At 41.6% G+C, this 19,745-nt stretch overlaps 2 protein-coding genes across 2 annotated transcripts; both read left to right on the top strand.

Moving 5' to 3' along the window:
• Positions 1-607: 607 nt before the first annotated feature.
• Positions 608-18,346, top strand: TXNDC12 (thioredoxin domain containing 12). Its single transcript, XM_034779248.1, has 7 exons — positions 608-802; positions 3,086-3,146; positions 13,748-13,800; positions 14,519-14,592; positions 15,191-15,260; positions 15,352-15,435; positions 17,442-18,346. Exons 1-7 carry the CDS (start codon positions 703-705, stop codon positions 17,519-17,521), a joined length of 522 nt encoding a protein of 173 aa, XP_034635139.1. The 5' UTR covers positions 608-702; the 3' UTR covers positions 17,522-18,346.
• On the top strand, positions 5,359-9,786 carry KTI12 (KTI12 chromatin associated homolog). Its single transcript, XM_034779247.1, has one exon. The coding sequence runs from the start codon at positions 5,506-5,508 to the stop codon at positions 6,226-6,228; it is 723 nt and encodes a 240-aa protein (XP_034635138.1). The 5' UTR covers positions 5,359-5,505; the 3' UTR covers positions 6,229-9,786.
• Positions 18,347-19,745: the final 1,399 nt, after the last annotated feature.

Here is a 19,745-nt window from a genome sequence, read left to right on the forward strand (position 1 = left end):
ATTCCAATTTGTAAAACATATAAAATAAGATCTGCGATAATCCAGCTTTTACTTTTCTCAGCTTGCGGACAGCTACGCATTAATGTACCGAACCCCGAAGATTGTTCCACTTTGAGCATAGTGATATATACGGTCCATTTTTTTTTTTTTGGTACAGAATAAAATAACACTGAAATCCACCCCTCGCTGGCAGGTGCTGAAGAGCAACCAATCAATTTCGACCAACTCTCTGACAATCCTACAAGACATATGTAGACTGGGTTAGTTAAACGTTAAATCATTCTGGTAACAATTACATCTTTAGCCAAAATCTGGACTTGAGCAATATTACTACTCATGAGGGGCTGGCGGCAGAACTAGTTTGCATGTGTGAATTGAAATCTTTCAAATCTAGATTAAATTACTATTTAAATGTCCCCCCCACGGCAATGTCTCTTGTCGGAAAGTGGCCAGTTTGGAAACAAATATGCAGAGATGTAACTATAGATCAGAAATAATTTTGCCAATTCTCTCATTCAGATTTTGGGGGAATCTGTTCCTTTTAACCTGATACAGGACTCTGAAGCGCCACCCACATCCGCCTAACATCACTTCCTGGGTTAAAAAAAAAAACACACACCCCAAACCCTGATCTGATCTGATCTTGCTGACTGTGGCCATCGAGAAGTATTCATTGTACTGTCGAGGATCCAAGCAGACACCATGAAGATTCAATTAGCGGCAGCAGCACTCTCCAATATCTTTTTTTGCCTGATTTTCCTGGTGCTTATCACATCCTCTGCTGGAGAAGGGCTTGGAAAGGGTTAGGCATCTCTTTTCTTTTTGTTTGTATTTAAACTTTTATGATTGCTATAAATAAGTAAATAAATCCCCGCACCCCAGAACTGTATTTAATATTTGCAATAATGCATTCAAATAGTAATTTTGATTATTTAGGTAAGTTTCACCGTTGGGGGGGGGGGGTAAGGAGTAATTGCTTTAGTGGCAGAACTGAGGTTGAAACATACAAGATATTATGGTGCCAGGCCATAAATTGATTATGAGCAATTGCAATGCAGCCCTGATACAGTAGGAAATGCGTTAATGTTGTGAGAGTGGAGAAGAGGGGGCTTGGCAGGTTTATTCTTTTTCAAAACTGTCAATTGCTGGTTGTAGCAGACCTGCCAAGTCTCATTCTCAATTAGAAGATTTGTTCATTCTGAGTTTGTTTTAAGGCAGTTTTTAACATTTCTTTGGTGTTGAAGGATTTTGTAAAGGGTCTTTCAATGAAATCTCAATGAAATTTTTCATTTCCCCTTCGGATTGGCCCATTTTGACATCCCTACAACTATGCAACATAAGCACATTGGAGTATGGCTAGTAAATAGGTGATCAAGTGGATATTTTATGTTTTATCCTATAGTTTTTATTTCTCACTACTGTTCAAATTCCAGTAAACGGTACTTCCACTACAATCCTTCTCTTGTCACTTGTTCTGACTCAATCCCTTCTAGCCATATTGTCTTGCTTTTTACGTTATTTACTGATTTCAGCTTTTCTTAATAAAACCTGTAGTTGTTAGACCATCCTGTACTGTACCATGATTTGGATTTATCTTTCCCCAGCTCTGTTCAGTCCACCTTATTTTACTTCCCTATCTTTGTTCTGAAGTCTGGAATGTGAGGAGCAGGTTCAGTCAGTGCATCAATGTTCTTGACTATGTTCTTCAGTGACAGGGAAGAAGTGTCTTTAGTATTACTAGTTATCTTTTTTGATAGTTTAAATGAAACTCCACGGGTCTCTATTTTTAAAAATAAGGTTATTTCATAAGCCGTTGAGTGTTGCATTTTGTTAGTAACAGAATTCTATTCACCATGGAAAGGTTCTTCTTAATTTTTTTGATAATAAAACTATTAATATTAATCAGGTCATGGGAGGGAGGGAAGACTGTGATGATTTTCTTGTTAATGAATGTAGTCATCCTTGCTTACTAGAAAGAAATGATATCTAATGTGTACTTAAATATCCTTGATTACAAGAAATAATGCTCCTCCTCATCCCCCTGCATATTTTATGTAAGGTTCCCTTGAGCTAAATGTACACCATAGCCCCAATCTTGTCCCCATTGACATCAGAGACTTCTGCTGCCTATTCACAGCCTGATTCAGCAAAATGCTTAAGAAAGCATATACTTAAGTCACATTGAACTAGACTTAAGCATGTACTTAAAGTAAAACACACACAAATACTTTTGCAGAAAAGGGACATTAACAGACAATAGAATTTGGTCCCATACAGAAATATATTGTACCACTATGGTTAATATTTTTAATATATGGCAAAGATGCCATCTCCCAAGTCCTCTGAACGCTCTCTGTAAGGTCCAGCTGCTTATTCACTGAACACTTAGAATTACTAGGCCTGCTGTTTTCAAAGGAACAGTACCCCACAGCTTACTAGTTAGGGCTGGCTCCAGGCACCAGCATTTCAAGCAGGTGCTTGGGGCGGCCATCTGCAAGGGGTGGCAGTCCGTGTGTTTTTGCCACCCCAAGCAGCGCGCCAAATTGCCATCGCGGACGGCGGGGGCAGTCCGTGTGCCGTTAGGGTGGTAGGCATGTTTCCGCGGCAGCGGCAATTCGGCAGCAGCTTCTATGTTCAGCTGCCCGCGGCGGCAATTCGGAGGCTTCTGTCTTCCGGATGAAGACAGCAGCTGCTGCCGAATTGCCGCGCCGTGGAAATGGGCGAGCTGCCCTAAAGGCACACAGACTGCCCCCACCGTCCGCGGCGGCAATTCGGCGAGCTGCTTGGGGTGGCAAAAACAGTAGAGCCGGCCCTGTTATTAGTTATACCTTAGAACACAACTCTGCTGAACACACAGCACTTAGATATATGTATATTGAAAACAAGAGTAAGTTTATTATCCAAGAACAGAGATTCAATTGATAGTGAGTATGAATATTGAAAACAAATGGTTACATATAAAAAATGCTTGCGAAAAGAAGGGAAATAAAACTGGTTGATGGTGTCCTTAAGTGTCAGAAAATATACTTATCTGTCATTTGACATTTAAAATTATGCTACTTTTATAAAACTTTCCCTTTTCCAGGTTTTGGAGATCACATTCATTGGAGGACACTTGAAGATGGGAAGAAAGAGGCAGCAGCCAGGTATGTTATACAATTTAAATTCACATTAAAAAGAGAAAAAAGATTCTGCATTGATCCTATATTTAATCAGAGCTAGTTATGTGTAAAAATATCCAGGTGCTATAGGAGAACCTACAGACCCAGACAATACATCAGAGAGAAAACATTTAACATTTGTTAATGATAAACTCTGATCCTGCAATCAGATCTTCCAGGTAGATAGATCCTTGAGGCCGTGTAGGTCTTCATAAATTTACATAGGTCTACCCACAGATCCAGTTGCCGGATTGTGGCTTTATCGCATCATTGAGCTGAAAAGAAAATTATCACGCTTTTTGATAACCTACTACAATATAGAAAGAGACATGGGCCCCAGTCCTGCAAACATTTAAACAAGTGCTTAACTTTACGTACAGGAATGGGTTTTTTTGGAGCTCAACAGGACTACTTGTCGTTGTATGCATAAATTTTGCAGGACTGAGGCCATAGAGTTAATTGAAAGGAGTATTTTACTACTATCTGGACACCAATCTGGAAGTGTAAAATATTTTCTTATTTTTAAAAATATAAAAATTACAGCCTACATTTTTATTAAAGATATAGCTGGAATTTGAATTTTGCGTTCAAACTGATCCATCTGTTTTCTCCCACTCACAATATGAGAATGTGTAGTGAGTACATAAAATTAACACAGCAGGTGCAGTTAGAGCAGTGATTCTCAAACTTTTGTACTGGTGACCCCTTTCACATAGCAAACCTCTGAGGGCGACCCCCCCCTTATAAATTAAAAACACTTTTAAATATATTTAACACCATTATTAATGCTGGAGGCAAAGCGGGGTTTAGCGTGGAGGATGACAGCTCGCGACCCCCCACGTAATAACCTCACGACCCCCTGAGGGGTCCCGACCCCCAGTTTGAGAACCCCTGAGTTAGAGAAATCTAAGGTGGCACTTAAATGTACGTAATGGCATCCATGTGATATGCCTTCCCCAAAACCATGTTACTGCAGTATTTATGATAATTACTGCACTATTGTTTTTCCTTAGAAAAGTAATATGTGACCTTACGCAGTCCGCCTTACATTTAGTGAGACAAGCTAGTGGGAGGGAGGGTGTCAAGCATTGGCAGTGAGATGTCTCTTCCTTAGTCTTGGCTAGTGCAGTGAATGGTCAGTCAGTGAATTTCATAGCCTCATCTTCCATTGCTGGAAGGGCAGACCCAGGTGATATCTTTATCCAAATTCTGTAGTATCTGAGTATCTGTGAGTGGCAAAGCTTGTATAGGACTAAGGAGTGCATAGGTGAGACAAAACTTTGTGTGTAGGTGAGACAAAACCTTTGTGTGTGTTTGCGTGCTATGGGGTGGCTGAGCGCCATGGCCTGCGGTGGCACTGTGGGGTGGCTGTGTGCTATGGAGAAGGTGTACAATGGTCTGGGGTGATGCCCTGTGGAGTGGTAATGCCCTGCAGGGTGGCTGTGTGACATGGGGCAGTGCCCTGTGGGGTGGCTGGTTGCCATGGCCTGGGGTGATGCCCTGTGGGGTGGCAGTGCCGTGGTGTGGCTGGTTGTCTTGGGGCAATGCCCTCTGGCATGGCAATGCTGTGGAGCAGCTGGTTGCGATGGCATGGGATGATGCCCTGTCAGGTGGCTGGTTGCCATGGCAGGGGGCGATGCCCAGTGGAGTGGCAGTGCCATGGGTGGCTAGTTGCAATGGCATGGGGCATGCCCGGTGGGGTGGCAGTGCCGTGGGATGGCTGGTTACCATGGCAGGGGCGATGCTCGGTGGGGTGGCAGTGCCGTGGGGTGGCTGGTGCCATGGCCTGGGGCGATGCCCGATGGGGTGACAATGCTGTAGGGTGGCGGGTTGCCATGGTATGGGGCGATGCCTGGTGGGGTGACTGTTACCATTGCGTGGGGCGATGCCCCCTGGGGTGACAATGCTGAGGGGTGGCTGGTTGCCATGGCATGGGGCAATGCCTGATGGGGTGACTGGTTACCATGGCGTTGGGCAATGCCCGGTGGGGAGGCAGTGCCGTGGGGTGGCTGGTGCCATGGCCTGGGGCGATGCCTAGTGGGGTGACAATGCTGTGGGGTGGCTGGTTGCCATGGCATGGGGCGATGCCTAGTGGGGTGACAATGCTGTGGGGTGGCTGGTGCCATGGCATGGGGCGCCGTGGCTGGGCCACACTGTGATGAGTTTCCCACGCCCCCAGGCCTCCCCTCCCTGCCTAGGGGCGTTAGAACCTGACATCGTTTCGTGCTTAGGGCCAAGCCCTCTTGTTGCCCTGGGGCTGGGAGTGACGTTGGTTGACCTCCGCGGATGTGCTTGGGTTGGACTTCCGGGTTATAATGGCGGCGTCCCTGGCCGCGGCCGGAAGATGCCGCTTGTGGTGCTGTGCGGGCTGCCGGGCAGCGGGAAGAGCCGCCGGGCCGAGGAGCTGCGGGGGGCGCTGAGCGGGGAGGAGCGGCCGGTGCACGTGGTGGCCGAGGCGGTGGGGGGCCGCGCGGCCTTGCGGGCCGAGGTGGAGCGGCGGCTGAGCCGGCGGGACGTGGTGATCGTCGACGCGGGGAACGAGCTGAAGAGCTTCCGCTACGAGCTCTACTGCGTGACCAAGCACGCGGGCACGCCGCATTGCCTGCTGCACTGCGCGGGGGGCGCCCCGCACCCGTCCGCCGGCCCCTTCGAGACCCCGGACTCGCGGAACCGCTGGGACCGGCCCCTCTTCACCGTGCACGGGCAGGAGCCGCTGCCGCTGGCGGAGATCCGTGGCGCCCTCTTCGAGAGCAGGCCGCCCCCGCCCAACCAGTCCACCCGCTCGCAGCCTCTGCAGTCCGCCGGCTTCCTCCACCAGCTGGACCGGGTCACCCAGGAAGTGCTGGCTGCCGTGCTGGCCGCCCAAAGGAGCGGGGCCCAGCCTGGGGAGCTGATCCAGGTGGCTGGGGCCAGCGAGGGGCTGGTGCTGAACCGGCCCCTGGGCATGGCTGAGCTGAGTCGGCTCCGCAGGCAGTTCATCAGCTACACCAAAATGCACCCCAGTGAGGAGAACCTGCCCCAGCTGGCCAACATGTTCCTGCAGTACCTGAGCCGCAGCATCCAGTGACCCCTGTAGTCTCCCCAGTCCAGCGTCTGAACAGGAGGGCTGGCTAATGGGGTCCAGTCGCTGGGAGCCGCCACACACCCCAAAATAAGAGTCTGTGCCAGTGGGAACTTGGCTCTCCCTAGTCATTGTTCTCCAGTGCCTGGACCAGGAATTTGTGCTGATAGACGGGAGGAGGGCCCTGCATTAGTCATCATCAGAGCAAGAGTATCCAGCCAGAGTGGGTATGGGGAACCAGCTGTGGTGGTCTATGATATCTGCTAACAGGAGTTGTGGGTGTGCACACACACCACTCCCCCCTAATAGCAGCCTCAGCATCTGAGTAGGAATGCCTAATAAGGGGAGCTACAGGCAGCTAGCTATCAAATCCTCAAGCATCCAAAAAGTCTACTAATGGGGGTTATGGAGAGCCAAACCCCACTAACCATATGGTCTCTGCAGTATCCAAAGAGGAATGCTACAGGAGAGCTGAGCTCTCATGCTGCTGCAGCATCTTAAGGAAGGACAATCTTTCGTCTGGGTTTTTTCTAAATAAGGCAAGGATAAGATGGATACATCAAACTGTACAAAGGAGGCTTTGCTGCTCCGGGATTGGGACTTGCAGCCTTTTTAAAAACTGCTGGTGTTTTCAAAAGTTTTTCTGAACCCAGGAAATTGGTCTTCAAAGTTTGGACAGTGGAAACATGCTTACTTAGTGAACTCAAATGTCTGGTTCTTTTTTGAAATCCTGTGCCTGGGATGGAATGAAATAAAAATATTTAATTTACTTTCAAAACAATTATTTCAGCAACTTTCTGTGGCTTCCTTTCCAAAGTCATTAGTAGATCTTGGGCTAAATACACTAATTGTTCAGTTAACAGTAGGTGTTCTCACAATGAGGATGATCTGAATTGTACTTTGTTATTACAGTATCTGCTCTGATTGCATACAGCCCTTGGCACTCTCTTTATATGCCGTATTTAAGAGATTCTATGGAGAGTTAGTGCATGGCAAGTGGGGTGTAAATCTACATTCTGTAGCGTACTTCCCAGTAACTGCATGCACCTCCTACTGTGCACTTAAAATTTCCCTAGTGCTCTGTGAACAGTAGTAGGTCAAAGCACACTAGGTAATTTTTAGTGAGCACCAGCATGGGCCAGACAGTTAGTGCATGATATACTAGAGCGCTGTAGATTTACACCCCAACTTGCCATGCACTAATTCCCCTTTATAGACATCTCTGCTTCCTACCTCAGCTTTGGATTCTGTCCTTCTATTTAACCCTCATCTTAGTATGAACCCTCTCCCTGCATATGCATACCTGCTTCTCTTTGCCTTTTGAGGAAGGCTTCCCACCCTATTAAACATTCATTTCTTTGTCTGGAATGATGGGATAAAGTGGAGGGGTCACTTGAGTGAGTACAAAAGTCTATATGCTCTGACTGCCTAATAATATCTACCAGTCAGTACATGGATTTGTGTATTGTGAGACTGAAAAATGACTATAGTTGCTATGTAAAGAGATCTCACTTTGCCCCCTTTGGGAAGTTAAATTGAAAAGAATAAAAGCTGGGAAATGTGTGGTCAAAAGCAATAAAACATTTTCTGAGATCTGATTTGCTGAGAATTGTATTTTAGTAATTATAAACCCTTCAATTTAAAATCTGTCTAGAAAATCTTGCCCTTGATAGTAGTGTGGTACTAGACCAGGTGCTGGCTGGCTGGACTGGGTTCCCTTATTAAATGGGAATCATTGATGCTGTTATAACTTCAGTATATCTTTTGGATAAATCTATCACCCTACTGCTGAAGAAAATTAAAGGGTAAAATCAGGCTGGGCTACGTGAATGAAATCAGTGGAGGTGTAACGTTCTGTTTTCTCAACATCCCTTAGTATGTTTGATGTTCTAATATTAGTTTGGGCAGGAAAATGTGTGTCCATGTTCTGTGTATGCTACAGAGAAGCAGCATCTATGCTGATAATATATTTCTGTGGTTAAAATTGGAATTGACCATATATTCTTCTCTTAGCACAATTTCCCCCCTTTCTTGGTACTCAGGACTATAATTGGTTATAACTGGAAGGACGCTTCCATTCATACCTCTCATTCTTTTCTATAAATTTAGGTAATTCAATGCCATCATCCACTGCAAGGTTGAACAATATAATGTAAGGAACAATCTAGTTTGAACTGAATCAAGCATTAGCTCTACCACCACTGCCTTCAGAAGACTTTTACAGTTTAATAAGCTTAATTGGCAAAAATCCCATGCCACACTCCTCTAACATCCTGGCTCCTTGCCTGCATCTATTGTGTGCTTTCTCTGGTGCCAGCTTACCTTCTGTGTTCTCCATGTATCAGTTGTCCCTGCAAAGATACTGTTACTTTTTACATGGGGGTATTTCTTGCCCCATATCCCTATGGCTGCAGCAGCCTCTGGCCCAGTGAAGAGGTTTGGGATCTTATCTTACTAAAGGTATGTGGCCATTGTGATGTGGCTTTAAAAATCCTCCTGTTACATTTTTCCTTTTACATGCCACTCTCTTGTTAGAAAAAGACTATAAGTTGTAAAGAGAGACTGTCAAGTCAAAAAAAAAATCTTAGAGGTGTGAGGTGGAAAAAAACCTTAATGTATCACCTCTTTGCTAATGCAAGCTTGTTCTCTGCAGAACATTTTGTGTTTTGTCCTGTCTTCAAGTATCCCAACTGATGGTGTGCACTACTTCCTTTTAAGAGATTATTTCCACAGCTTAATGTATCTAACTGATGGAGTTCCCCCCTCCCCCCCCGATATTCAGATACATTTTCTTTTTCTTCATCAGATTATTCCTAGTTATAATCCCATACTTTCTTGCTTAGTTTTTCTTGTATGCAAACAAAATCTGGCTAACCCTATACAGCTGATTGACTTGCATGACTTTTTTTTAACAGTTTTTATAATATTCCCCTGCAGTGTTAACAGGCCAAGGGTTATAGCATTGTGCTGTTTGCATGAAAACCTGAAAGTGATTATAAATAAAAGTGAAACTCACTATAGATATGAAAGTATATCATCCAAACCAAGATACCTGCAGCAAATGAACAACACGAGTGAAATCTTGGCCCTGACTGAAGTAATGAGCAGTAAATTCATCTTCTGAAATTCTTACTTTTAATGTAAGATGTCAAAAAATGCTATGTAAAATGTGTTTAAAAAATTTGACTCCACCTTATAGTGACCCTCCCCACCGTACATTTTTCCATTAAAATTTTGTTTTCAAGAAAACAAAGGCGGTATTTACTTTTATTTTCACTAGCCAGTAAACTTACCTCCATCAAAGTTGTTTTGGACTACCATGATTCATATTTAATTAAAAACTTCATTCATTGTAACTTCTTACTCTTGTTACCGAATCACAATGTGTGTGTAAATTGACATTTGTAGCAGCCCTTTCCTATGTTCTGCACAGCATGGTATGAAATATACATAACTAGAAATCTAGTTACTACACCAGGCATGCTCCCTCCCTAAGGCTAACACTTTCAGGTCTGTCTAGAATGGCTTCATATTCCTATACCCAAAACACCTTAAAAAAAAAAATAAAAAACAAAACTTGGTGACTTAAAATGCAATATTTTAAGGTAAAGGGAAGTCAAGGCTTAGATGATGTACAAATCTTGGGGGAAATATTGTTTGGCTGTGTATTTTCCAAAAAAACCCCCCAAAACCTAGTTTATTGAAATAATCCATTCCAATCAAATCACATGTTTATGAATTCTACCTGTAATTCTGCCGTTTTCTGATCATGTGTTAAAATGTATTTCTGAATTAGCAGTCTGTTAGACCAGGTCAATTTCATACTTCCCAAACTGGAGAAAATAAAGACATAAACCCCCCAAAGTCTACCCTAGAGACGGCGGCTTTCTAGCGTGGATGAATCTTGCTGTGTGGAAAGTGCTATATAACTGTGAGATGTTAGTGAAGAAGTAAGAGTCCTTTCTAGGACAAGATTTTAGAAAAACGTGTTTGCTCAGAGTTAATATATGAACAGGTATTATCTCTGTATACAGAATTAGTAGGACCTTTACTGAAACCCTGTGTCCACTCTTTGGAAAGGGTTCCGAAAAGACCTACTAAAATGATTTGATGTCTGGAAAACCTGCCTGACAGTGAAAGACTTAAGAAACTCTATTTAGCTTATCCAAGAGAAGGTTAAGAGGTGACTTGATCATTGTCTACAAGTACCTGCATGGGGAAGAGATTTCTGATAGTACGACTAATCTAGCAGACAAAGGTATAAAAAGATCTAGTGATTTGAAACTGAAGCTAGGCAAATTCAGACTAGAAATAAAGTGCAAATTTTAAATAGTTAAATAAGTACTGGAACAAATTGTATGGGAATACGATGAGTTCTCAATTACTTGAAGTCTTTAAATGACTATGAGATGTCCTTCTAAAAGATATACTATAGCTCAAACTGAAGTTATGGGCTTGGTGCAGAAATTAGTGGGTGTGGCTTTGCGACCTGTGTTATGTAGGATGAAATAGACTAGATCATAATGGTCCTTTCTGGCTTTAAAATCTACAAATATAGTAGGATAACATTTCTACTTTTTCTTGGGAGTCTTGTTTAGTGATAAGTATACATGAAGTAACTGGCAAATCAGTATTTGGACTCTTCCTTTGCAGCAAGTTTCAACAAAAATGTCTAGCAGTTGATTGTTTAAAATAGGGGTTGCCTCAATGTCCTTCATATGAGCCCACATCCTGCAGCTCTCCACACTTCTTCCTCAAGTGGGGCCCAAGATACTTTTGGTGATTCCCAGCGTGCTTCATAGAAAGGAACATGAAAATCAACACAGTGGTTTATGGAATGCTTCTGATGGAGGATTGCTGCTTCATCAGAAAGTCTAGAGCTGGGGTAGGCAACTTATGGCACGTGTGCCGAAGGCGGCACGCAAGCTGATTTTCAGTGACACTCTCACTGCCCGGGTCCTGGCCACCGGTCTGGGGGGCTCTGCATTTTAATTTAATTTTAAATGAAGCTTCTTAAACATTTTTAAAACCTTATTTACTTTACATACAACAATCGTTTAGTTATATATTATAGACTTAGAGAAAGAGACTTTCTAAAAATATTAAAATGTATTACTGGCACGCAAAACCTTAAAAAAGAGTGAATCAATGAAGACTCGGCACACCACTTCTGAAAAGTTGTCAACCCCTGGTCTAGAGAAAGGGAATGGGAGTGGAAATCATGAAATTATCTTTTGATAACCTTTTGCCAGAAGCTGAGACTGGACAACTTGATAATTTCTCTGTTCTGTTCATTACCTCTGAAGCATCTGGCTCCAGCTGTTGTTGGAAGACAAGATACTGGGCTAGATGGACCATTGGTCTGACCCAGTATGGCTGTTCTTATGTTCTTAACATTCTGTTACCACAACCTCATTCCTGTTACAGTACAGCATAGATTTTTAGTGTCTGACAGAGTGAATAGCTGCCATGTAACTATATCAATCATTACACTTAGAGAATGAGATTGTTCTGGTCTTCAGCCATCAATCAGCTTATTCATTATTTTTTAACTGCTTCATAGTTGTTGTTTTTTTAACTGTTGGCAGTAAACAGTTTGCCATCTGTGTTTACTGAATTCCCGGATTTCCTACCACTGGTAGCAGAAACAGTGAGAGTGTTAGCGAAGACAGGGCTCCAGGTGGCTGTTGGCATAGTAAGCACTGTGTCTGCTAGCCTTGCTCAGAGCAGAGCTATATGACATGATGGTTAAATGTGCTATATGCATGCCAATTATTACCTAGCTATAAATGTGAACATTACATTTAAAATGTAGCATGTGTTATGTCTGTTTTGCTCAGGGCAGTTGACTGTAGTGCTCCTGCTGGCCCTACCAGGTGACTCCCAGAAACTGGGAAATGTTAGGAAAAGTTCCTAGTGCACTCAAGGTCCTTCTGTCTAATTGCCTAACACAGATTGAATTTAATGCAAAGGAGGTTAGAGAATTTGAACGTTGGAAAAGTTGTTGGATGGCTGTGACATACCCGGGGGCTACAACTGGAACTGTCGGACCACTATGCCCCCTTAACTCTCCTCCCTCGGCTGACTCTTACAATGCTGTTGTAGTGACAAGTAGCAAACCCCTTCAGGTGCTGTGATCAGTCAGCCAACAGCATGCAGAGATATACCCAACTAAATTGCATGAATGCTCTCGAAGCTACTCATGAATTATACAGAAATGGAGACACCAGCAAATCCCTCCGCTCCCAAGTCTTGCACCCCAGAAATATACCGCCTTACACTGCTCGAGACCTTCTCTTGAACAATGCAAACTCATTAATTAGTTCACTACTTCGTCGACGGAGAGTGGATGGTGCCCCAGCCTTTGTAATCTGAGCAGATTTCCCAAGTACTTCAAACAAATTCACTGGTAAGGATAAAACATTAAAATAAGTTTATTAACTACAAAAAATAGATTATAGGTGTTAGGCATAGAGGTCAACGTTGGTTACATAAGAAATTAAAAGAAAACTACAGTCTAAATTGTTCTACACTTTATCAGACTAAACAAGCTTTGAATCCAGCAGTTTTTCTGACCCCACTGGATGTTCCAGGCAGTTTACAGTTCTTAATCACAGGCTGAATTCTCTTCTCAGCCTGCCAGTCTCCCCAGTTCAAAGCCTTTGTCTTCCAAACAATCTTCCAGATGTTGAATAGGGGGAGGAGAAAAGTCCAGTGGTGATATAATTGACCCTCATTTATACTTTCCGTCCAGGTGCTAGAAAGATCCTTACAGGGAAGTGGGGGTTAGCCCCCATTGTGTACATGCTCTCTCTGAGGAGTCACTGGGAAAATGGATTCTTCTTAATGGGCCATCAACACGTGTGATTGATCTTGATGTAAATCTGTTTGTCTTGCATCTGATGAAGTGGGTTCTAGCCCACGAAAGCTTGTGCCCAAATAAATTTGTTAGTCTCAAAGGTGCCACAAGGACTCATCTTTGTTTTTGCTGATACAGGCTACCAATCTGAAACCTATCTTGTCAGTGTTAGTTGCTCCTCTGTTGCTAATGAACGTCTAGTTGTGGGCATTTCCCAGACTCAACATATTTCAGTAACACACACACACAGCAAAACTTCATAACTTCAGTTACAATGGTAACACACATAATTCAACAGAATAGTAATGTTCAACCAATCATAACTTCTCAAATGATATCTCACAAGGCATACTTTGTACAAAATATAATGATATCACAGTGGTAAATATGGGGGTTCCAGATTCCTATTTTGACGTACAGAGTGTCACAATGGCATTTTATTAAATTATTTGGTGCTGATGTTTATAACTTGGGAAGACTTTAGCAAGGAAACAAAGCTTTGGAAGCACAATAGAATCAGTTTACATCTATGACTTTTTCCAGTAGCTAGGGCCTTCTTTAAAAGTTTTAATTACCGGAAAGTGCATTTTCAGAGTTTCATTGAGGAATGCAGTCTTGTTAAGTGCCTTAAAATTGATGTCATTTGTGCTTTGTTTTTTTCTAAAGTGGTTTGCCTCTAATGATTATCATCCACAAGTCCTGGTGTGGAGCTTGCAAAGGTATGTGAATTTAATTCTAGAGCACTTTAAAATCCTTAATGGAAGGTTTCTTTATACAAGTCAATTATTATTTACATTTGAAGCATAGCATGTGTTATATTTGCTTTTTGCTCAGAACAATATAGTAGTGCACAAATAGAAATCTTCAATGCAATAAATTAATAGCTGTCCAAATCCATGCTATAATTTTATTGTTTCTTTTTAAAAAAAAACAACACACCAAATGGGAGGTACCTTCCATTTCTATTGAAGGCCTAATCCTTGGTATGGAAAATTATAAAAGTTTGAAAGAACAGTAAACCTGCATATTCCAAACTGGTCTTTCTCAGTGGATGGTTAGATTTTTGTCTTGTTCAGTGATATAATGGAACTGGCTAACCATAATGACATAGGTCTACAAATTTAGGTGAGGTGAATTGGGTGGTTTAGGTGACTTTTTGCTTCTGTACGATTTGGTTCAAAAATTACCCATGTGACTATTTTTGGCCAGTATTCATCATCTGACTGATCTCTGAGGATTGGGCTGGTTAGTTTTCACTCTGGGTTATGGGTTCAGTAATTTGAGACAAAGATTTGGTTACTTACTATTCAGTGACAAGCACCTAACCTCTAGAAGAAGGGATGGAGTGGTGATTTTGCTGTAGGTCTGAATGATGTTGGTTTTTTTCTTACAGTTTTCTCTTCTCCTCCCTCCCCCCCGGCTTCTTTTTCTTCTTAGCTTTAAAGCCAAAATTTGCTGAATCCAAGGAGATCTCCGAACTTGCCCATAATTTTATTATGGTAAACCTTGAGGTAGGCTTCCCTACAATTTATGTCCATGCTACTATTTTGTAACTGAGCATTTGTCCCTTATTTCTTATAATTATTTATTTCTCCTGACTTCATCCCTTCCTAACTAAATTCTTAGCATTATTGAATAGATACACAGTATTGACTGATACAACTGACTGTTTAAAAAATAAAACCTTTACTGTATTGTTATGTGGTTTTATTCATGCACCTGATTCTCTTCCATTTTATTTTTAACAATCTGTACATTGTACTATTCCCGAATAATAAGAGAGGCAATTGCTTTTCTATACACATTTATTACCTATAAAACATTCCAGTACCAAAATAGTGAGTCCATTTAATGTAAATTGGTGAAAATATTTGATTTAATTTTACAATTATCTTTACAACTGTTACTTGGTGGGTAACCTTTTTCCTTTGTTGGCAAAAGTAGAGGCTTTTGCAGTCATTTATCTTCTTTTCAAGCTGTTCGTGTTCATTAAAACTACCATTTTATAACAGCCATTGGAAGAAAATCGCTTTAAAGTAAATGTCACATTTTGTTAGATCCCTTGCTTAGAAAGCAGAATGTTGTCTCACATCTGTCTTGCACCCCTAGGATGAAGAAGAGCCAAAGGATGAAGCTTTTAGCCCTGATGGTGGTTATATTCCCAGAATCCTTTTCATGGGTAAGGCATGCTCACTGTTGTTACAGCCTCTTATAGGACTACTTTGTCATCCTCACCACTTACCCATTTTAATCACTTTCTCGTTTCACAGATCCCAGTGGGAAGGTCCATCCAGAGATTATAAATGAGAAAGGAAACCCAAGCTACAAATATTTCTACATCAATGCTGATCAAGGTATGTGAGAATGAGCTCTACGTTTGAATTGAGTGGGAGTGCATTGCAGGTATGTCATAGGAATGGCAGCTAATGCAAGCTTGGTTTTTGAGTGGAGGTAACCTATAGTACACAGCACAGCTGGGAGCGGTTACAAATAAGGCGAATGAATGGCTTTTTTGCACCTCGTGGGTGGATGGATAGACTTCTATTACAGAATCATGATGTGAAATAAAAGCATTTCTGGTTATTTAAAATTCAGCCTTTGATGTTACATATCCGTCTGTGACTTCTGATGTAAATGTGGACACTTCTCCGTTTGTGTACTTTCCCTTTTCACACAAGTGCAAGAGGACAACCTCATTTAAGAAGAATTAATTGACCTTATGTTTTCTATCTCTTCAGTAAAGTATCTAAATAGCCATTAGGACCAGGTGCTAGCTGTGAGCAATGTGGCCCTGTTATGTGTGATATAAGCTGGTTAATTAACAACGCTCTGTTCTCAAATCAAGAAATGTCTAATTGTGAATCTCTTGGGCCCTGTCTACGCTATGGAAACTTTTTTCAAAAATATCTTGCCAGCCCAACTCTATCAGTATCAGCAACCTTCAGAGCCCTAGTATAGACCAGTTGCTGCTAGCATTTTAAGAACCATGTCATCTAACCATGTTAAGAGCGGGTCTGATTGACATTGATTACAGCTGTGCCAGTCTACATTATGACTCCCAAGACTGCTAACACCAGCGGAGATGATCTGGTGGGAGATTGTAGACAAGGCCCTAAAATAATCAGTTGGGAAGAGTAGCCATTCTGTTCTTTGGAGAGTGATGAAGAGGAATAACAAGGGGGAAAAAAAAAAGACCTCTGTAAGAGTTTGCCAGACCTATAGTCCATTACATTAGCATCATACCTGATCTTGAGGAAAACTAAGCCCAGCTCACAGAATGCACTTAGCTCATCATGCAATTTACTGGTACATTGCAAACAGTGGTGTGTTGGTTGTCTTGGGAGACTGAATCACAGCAGCATGTAGAGCAGTGCAGGCTTCCCCATGCCGACCCACTTGTTTACCTCAACCCTGGAGAGGCCACCTGCCTATGAGAGAATAGTTCAGGTTCACTGCTCAACCTTGCTGTTGAGAGAGCCAACAAGGCCGAGAGCTGTGACAGTGTGTTTTGTGCATGGTAAAGCAGAGGGAATCTTTCTAATGATATTCTGAATTAAAAAACCTCAATTCCTCTTAATTGTTCTGGTAGAGATTTGTCAATGGCGCCTGAGAGACGCAGGCATGAAACTGCCATTGACGTAACAAACCACAGCAGAATTACTTAGGAATGCTGATGGGGATAGATGCACGAAAAGCTTTGCTCTGTTATATTAAAGGTGACCCATAAAAGAGAAAAATAGGTTTCTGTTGAATTTTGCGGCTGTGACTTTTTAAAAGAACAAAACAAAACAAAAAACAAAAAAACCACTCTCAGCCTTCATAGAAGATGATTTTTTTTTAATTTACCTTTTACCTTAGACATATCAGGAATGTCTAACTTGTCTTCCTTGATAATACTGGAGAGGGTTTTAGAGATGCGGATTGTTTGGAGAGTGTTGAACTTTAAATACAGATACCCAAGTGTATCTCAGCCATTTAAGTTGTGAGCAAAAAAGTGGTTAAAAATCACTTCCCTCTCAAATTATCAGGTTTCATGTGCCTATTATCTGATGTCATAATCCTGCTAGTTCTTCCTTTGTCCATAGAGTCATCCAACAAAAATAGGGTAGATGAGGCATGAACTTACAAATGGTATGGGAAAGGGGAGGGTGGGAGATAAGTAACACTTCTTTATACATCATATAGAGGCCAAAAAGAGCATAACCCTAACTTCTTTCTTTTGCAGTCTACTTCCAAGGGGTTTATTCTTTAAAATTGCACCATTGATTGATAAAAATACTTTTCATTATACACTTCCTTACTTGATCCATATCATGTGTAGTAATGATCCAGCTGATATTCTATGTATTTAATTTGACAGTTGTCCAAGGAATGAAGGAAGCCCAAGAGAAGCTGACAGGAGATGCTTTCAAACAAAAACACCTCGGAGATGAATTATAATATATATATTGAACATTCCTTTTCCATCACCCTGAAGCTCTGAAAGGATAAATGATTTTTTTTTCTTTTAAACCATTAAACATACCAAGAAATGTAGCTGCACTGAAAGGATGTAATTCTCCTCTCAGTAACTTGGAAGGTTAAACACTATCTGATTTTTCACACACCTCCATCAAATACAGTGTTATCTTCTCCTCTCCGTCTAGTTTACACTTCAGTGCTTATTTACAGCTGATGTACATGCATACACAACCTCATCTTGAATGGATACATCAGATCTGTCCATGTAAACAATGACCGCTAGTATCCAGAGGCCTAGATCTTACCCTCTTCTTAAGTGGAATGATTTTTACATTTTCAAATAGCCAACACTTGGTCTCCAATCAGTGCTTGCTCCCCCACGTTTGACTGACATTAAGTCATCCCTTTGATTTCAGTGGGGATACTCATGAGTAGGAGATGTGACTCAAGCCTGCTGTATTCTGAAAAGCCAAAAAAAAAATCAAACCAATAATTCTGCCATGAACACTAACATAAATAGAGTTATTTTCATTAATATCTAAGAGTAGCATGTGGATTAGTCACTCTGAACATTTTTTTTCTTGTAGGAACTCTTTGTGACTTGACTTTATTTGCATTCAGGTTGAAACTCCACCTATCTATTGTAGGTTCATCTTTCAATTGTTTTATTAAGGAAAGATAGATTATATTGAAGCATTATGGGGTTCTCCCCCTTTTTTGCGGAATGTTTTTGGAGAATGTCTTGCCATCACATTGTACTGTATTTTTGTACTATGGTGAAAAATAAAAATGAAAACTTTTTAAGAATAACATGCATGGTGAGTTTTTTGGGGGGAATGGGGTAATTTTCCATTCTTTTTAGGAATTGGGGGACTTAAATATGTTTAAACTGTAGTAGTGCTGATGTTGAATGTCACAGATTAAAAAGACACTCACTTTCTTATGAAAAATGACAATCGCTGCTGCTTTTCAGTGGTTGAAACAGGCCTATTTTCTCAACATTATCATCCAGCCACTCTTATGCTATTTAAAATAAGTCAGGAACAGAAAAGTACCAAGCAATTACCTATAGGAACTGAAAAGAAAATGATTTTTAATATATCCTAAAAATATATCACTTACCCATAAGAACAGCCATACTGGGTCAGACTAAAGGTCCATCTAGCCCAGTATCCTGTCTTCTGACAATGGCCAATTGCCAGGTGCCCCGAAGGAAATGAACAGAACAGGTAATCATCAAGTGATCCATCCCCTGTCACTCATACCCAGCTTCTGGCAAACAGTAGCTAGGGACACCATCCCTGCCTATCCTGGCTAATAACCATTGATGGACCTATCCTCCATGAATTTATCTAGTTCTTTTTTGAACCCTGTTATAGTCTTGGCCTTCACAACATCCTCTGGCAAAGAGTTCCACAGGTTGACTGTGCGTTGTGTGAAGAAAGACTTCCTTTTGTTTGTTTTAAACCTGCTGCCTATTAATTTCATTAATTACCCTAGTTCTTGTGATATAAGAAGTAAATAACACTTCCTTATTTACTTTCTCCACACCAGTCATGATTTTATAGACCTCTATCATATCCCACCTTAGTCGTCTTTTTCTTTTTCCCATGCTGAAAAGTCCCAGATTTACTAATCTCTCCTCATACGGAAGTTGTTCCATACCCCTAATCATTTTTGATGCCCTTTTCCGAACCTTTTCCAATTCCAATATATCTTTTTTGAGATGGGGCGACCACATCTGCACACAACATTCAAGATGTGGGCATACCATGGATTTATATAGAGACCATATGATATTTTCTCTCTCATTATCTACCCCTTTTTTAGTGATTCCCAACATTCTGTTCACTTTTTTTGACTGCTGCTGCACATTGAGTGGATGTTTTCAGAGAACTATCCACAATGACTCCAAGATCTCTTTCTTCAGTGGAAACAGCTAATTTAGACCCCATCATTTTATATGTATAGTTGGGATTATGTTTTCCAATGTGCATTACTTCATATTTATCTACTCTGAATTTCATCTGCCATTTTGTTGCTCAGTCACCCTGTCTTTTAACTAGTTACCAGTCCATGAGAGGACCTTCCTTTTTATCCCATGACAGCTTACTTTGCTTCAGAGCCTTTGGTGAGGGACCTTGTCAAAGGCTTTCTGAAAATCTAAGTACACTATATCCACTGGATCCCCTTTGTCCACATG

This window comes from Trachemys scripta, chromosome 8, assembly GCF_013100865.1.
Source record: "Trachemys scripta elegans isolate TJP31775 chromosome 8, CAS_Tse_1.0, whole genome shotgun sequence".
Taxonomy (NCBI): domain Eukaryota; kingdom Metazoa; phylum Chordata; order Testudines; family Emydidae; genus Trachemys; species Trachemys scripta.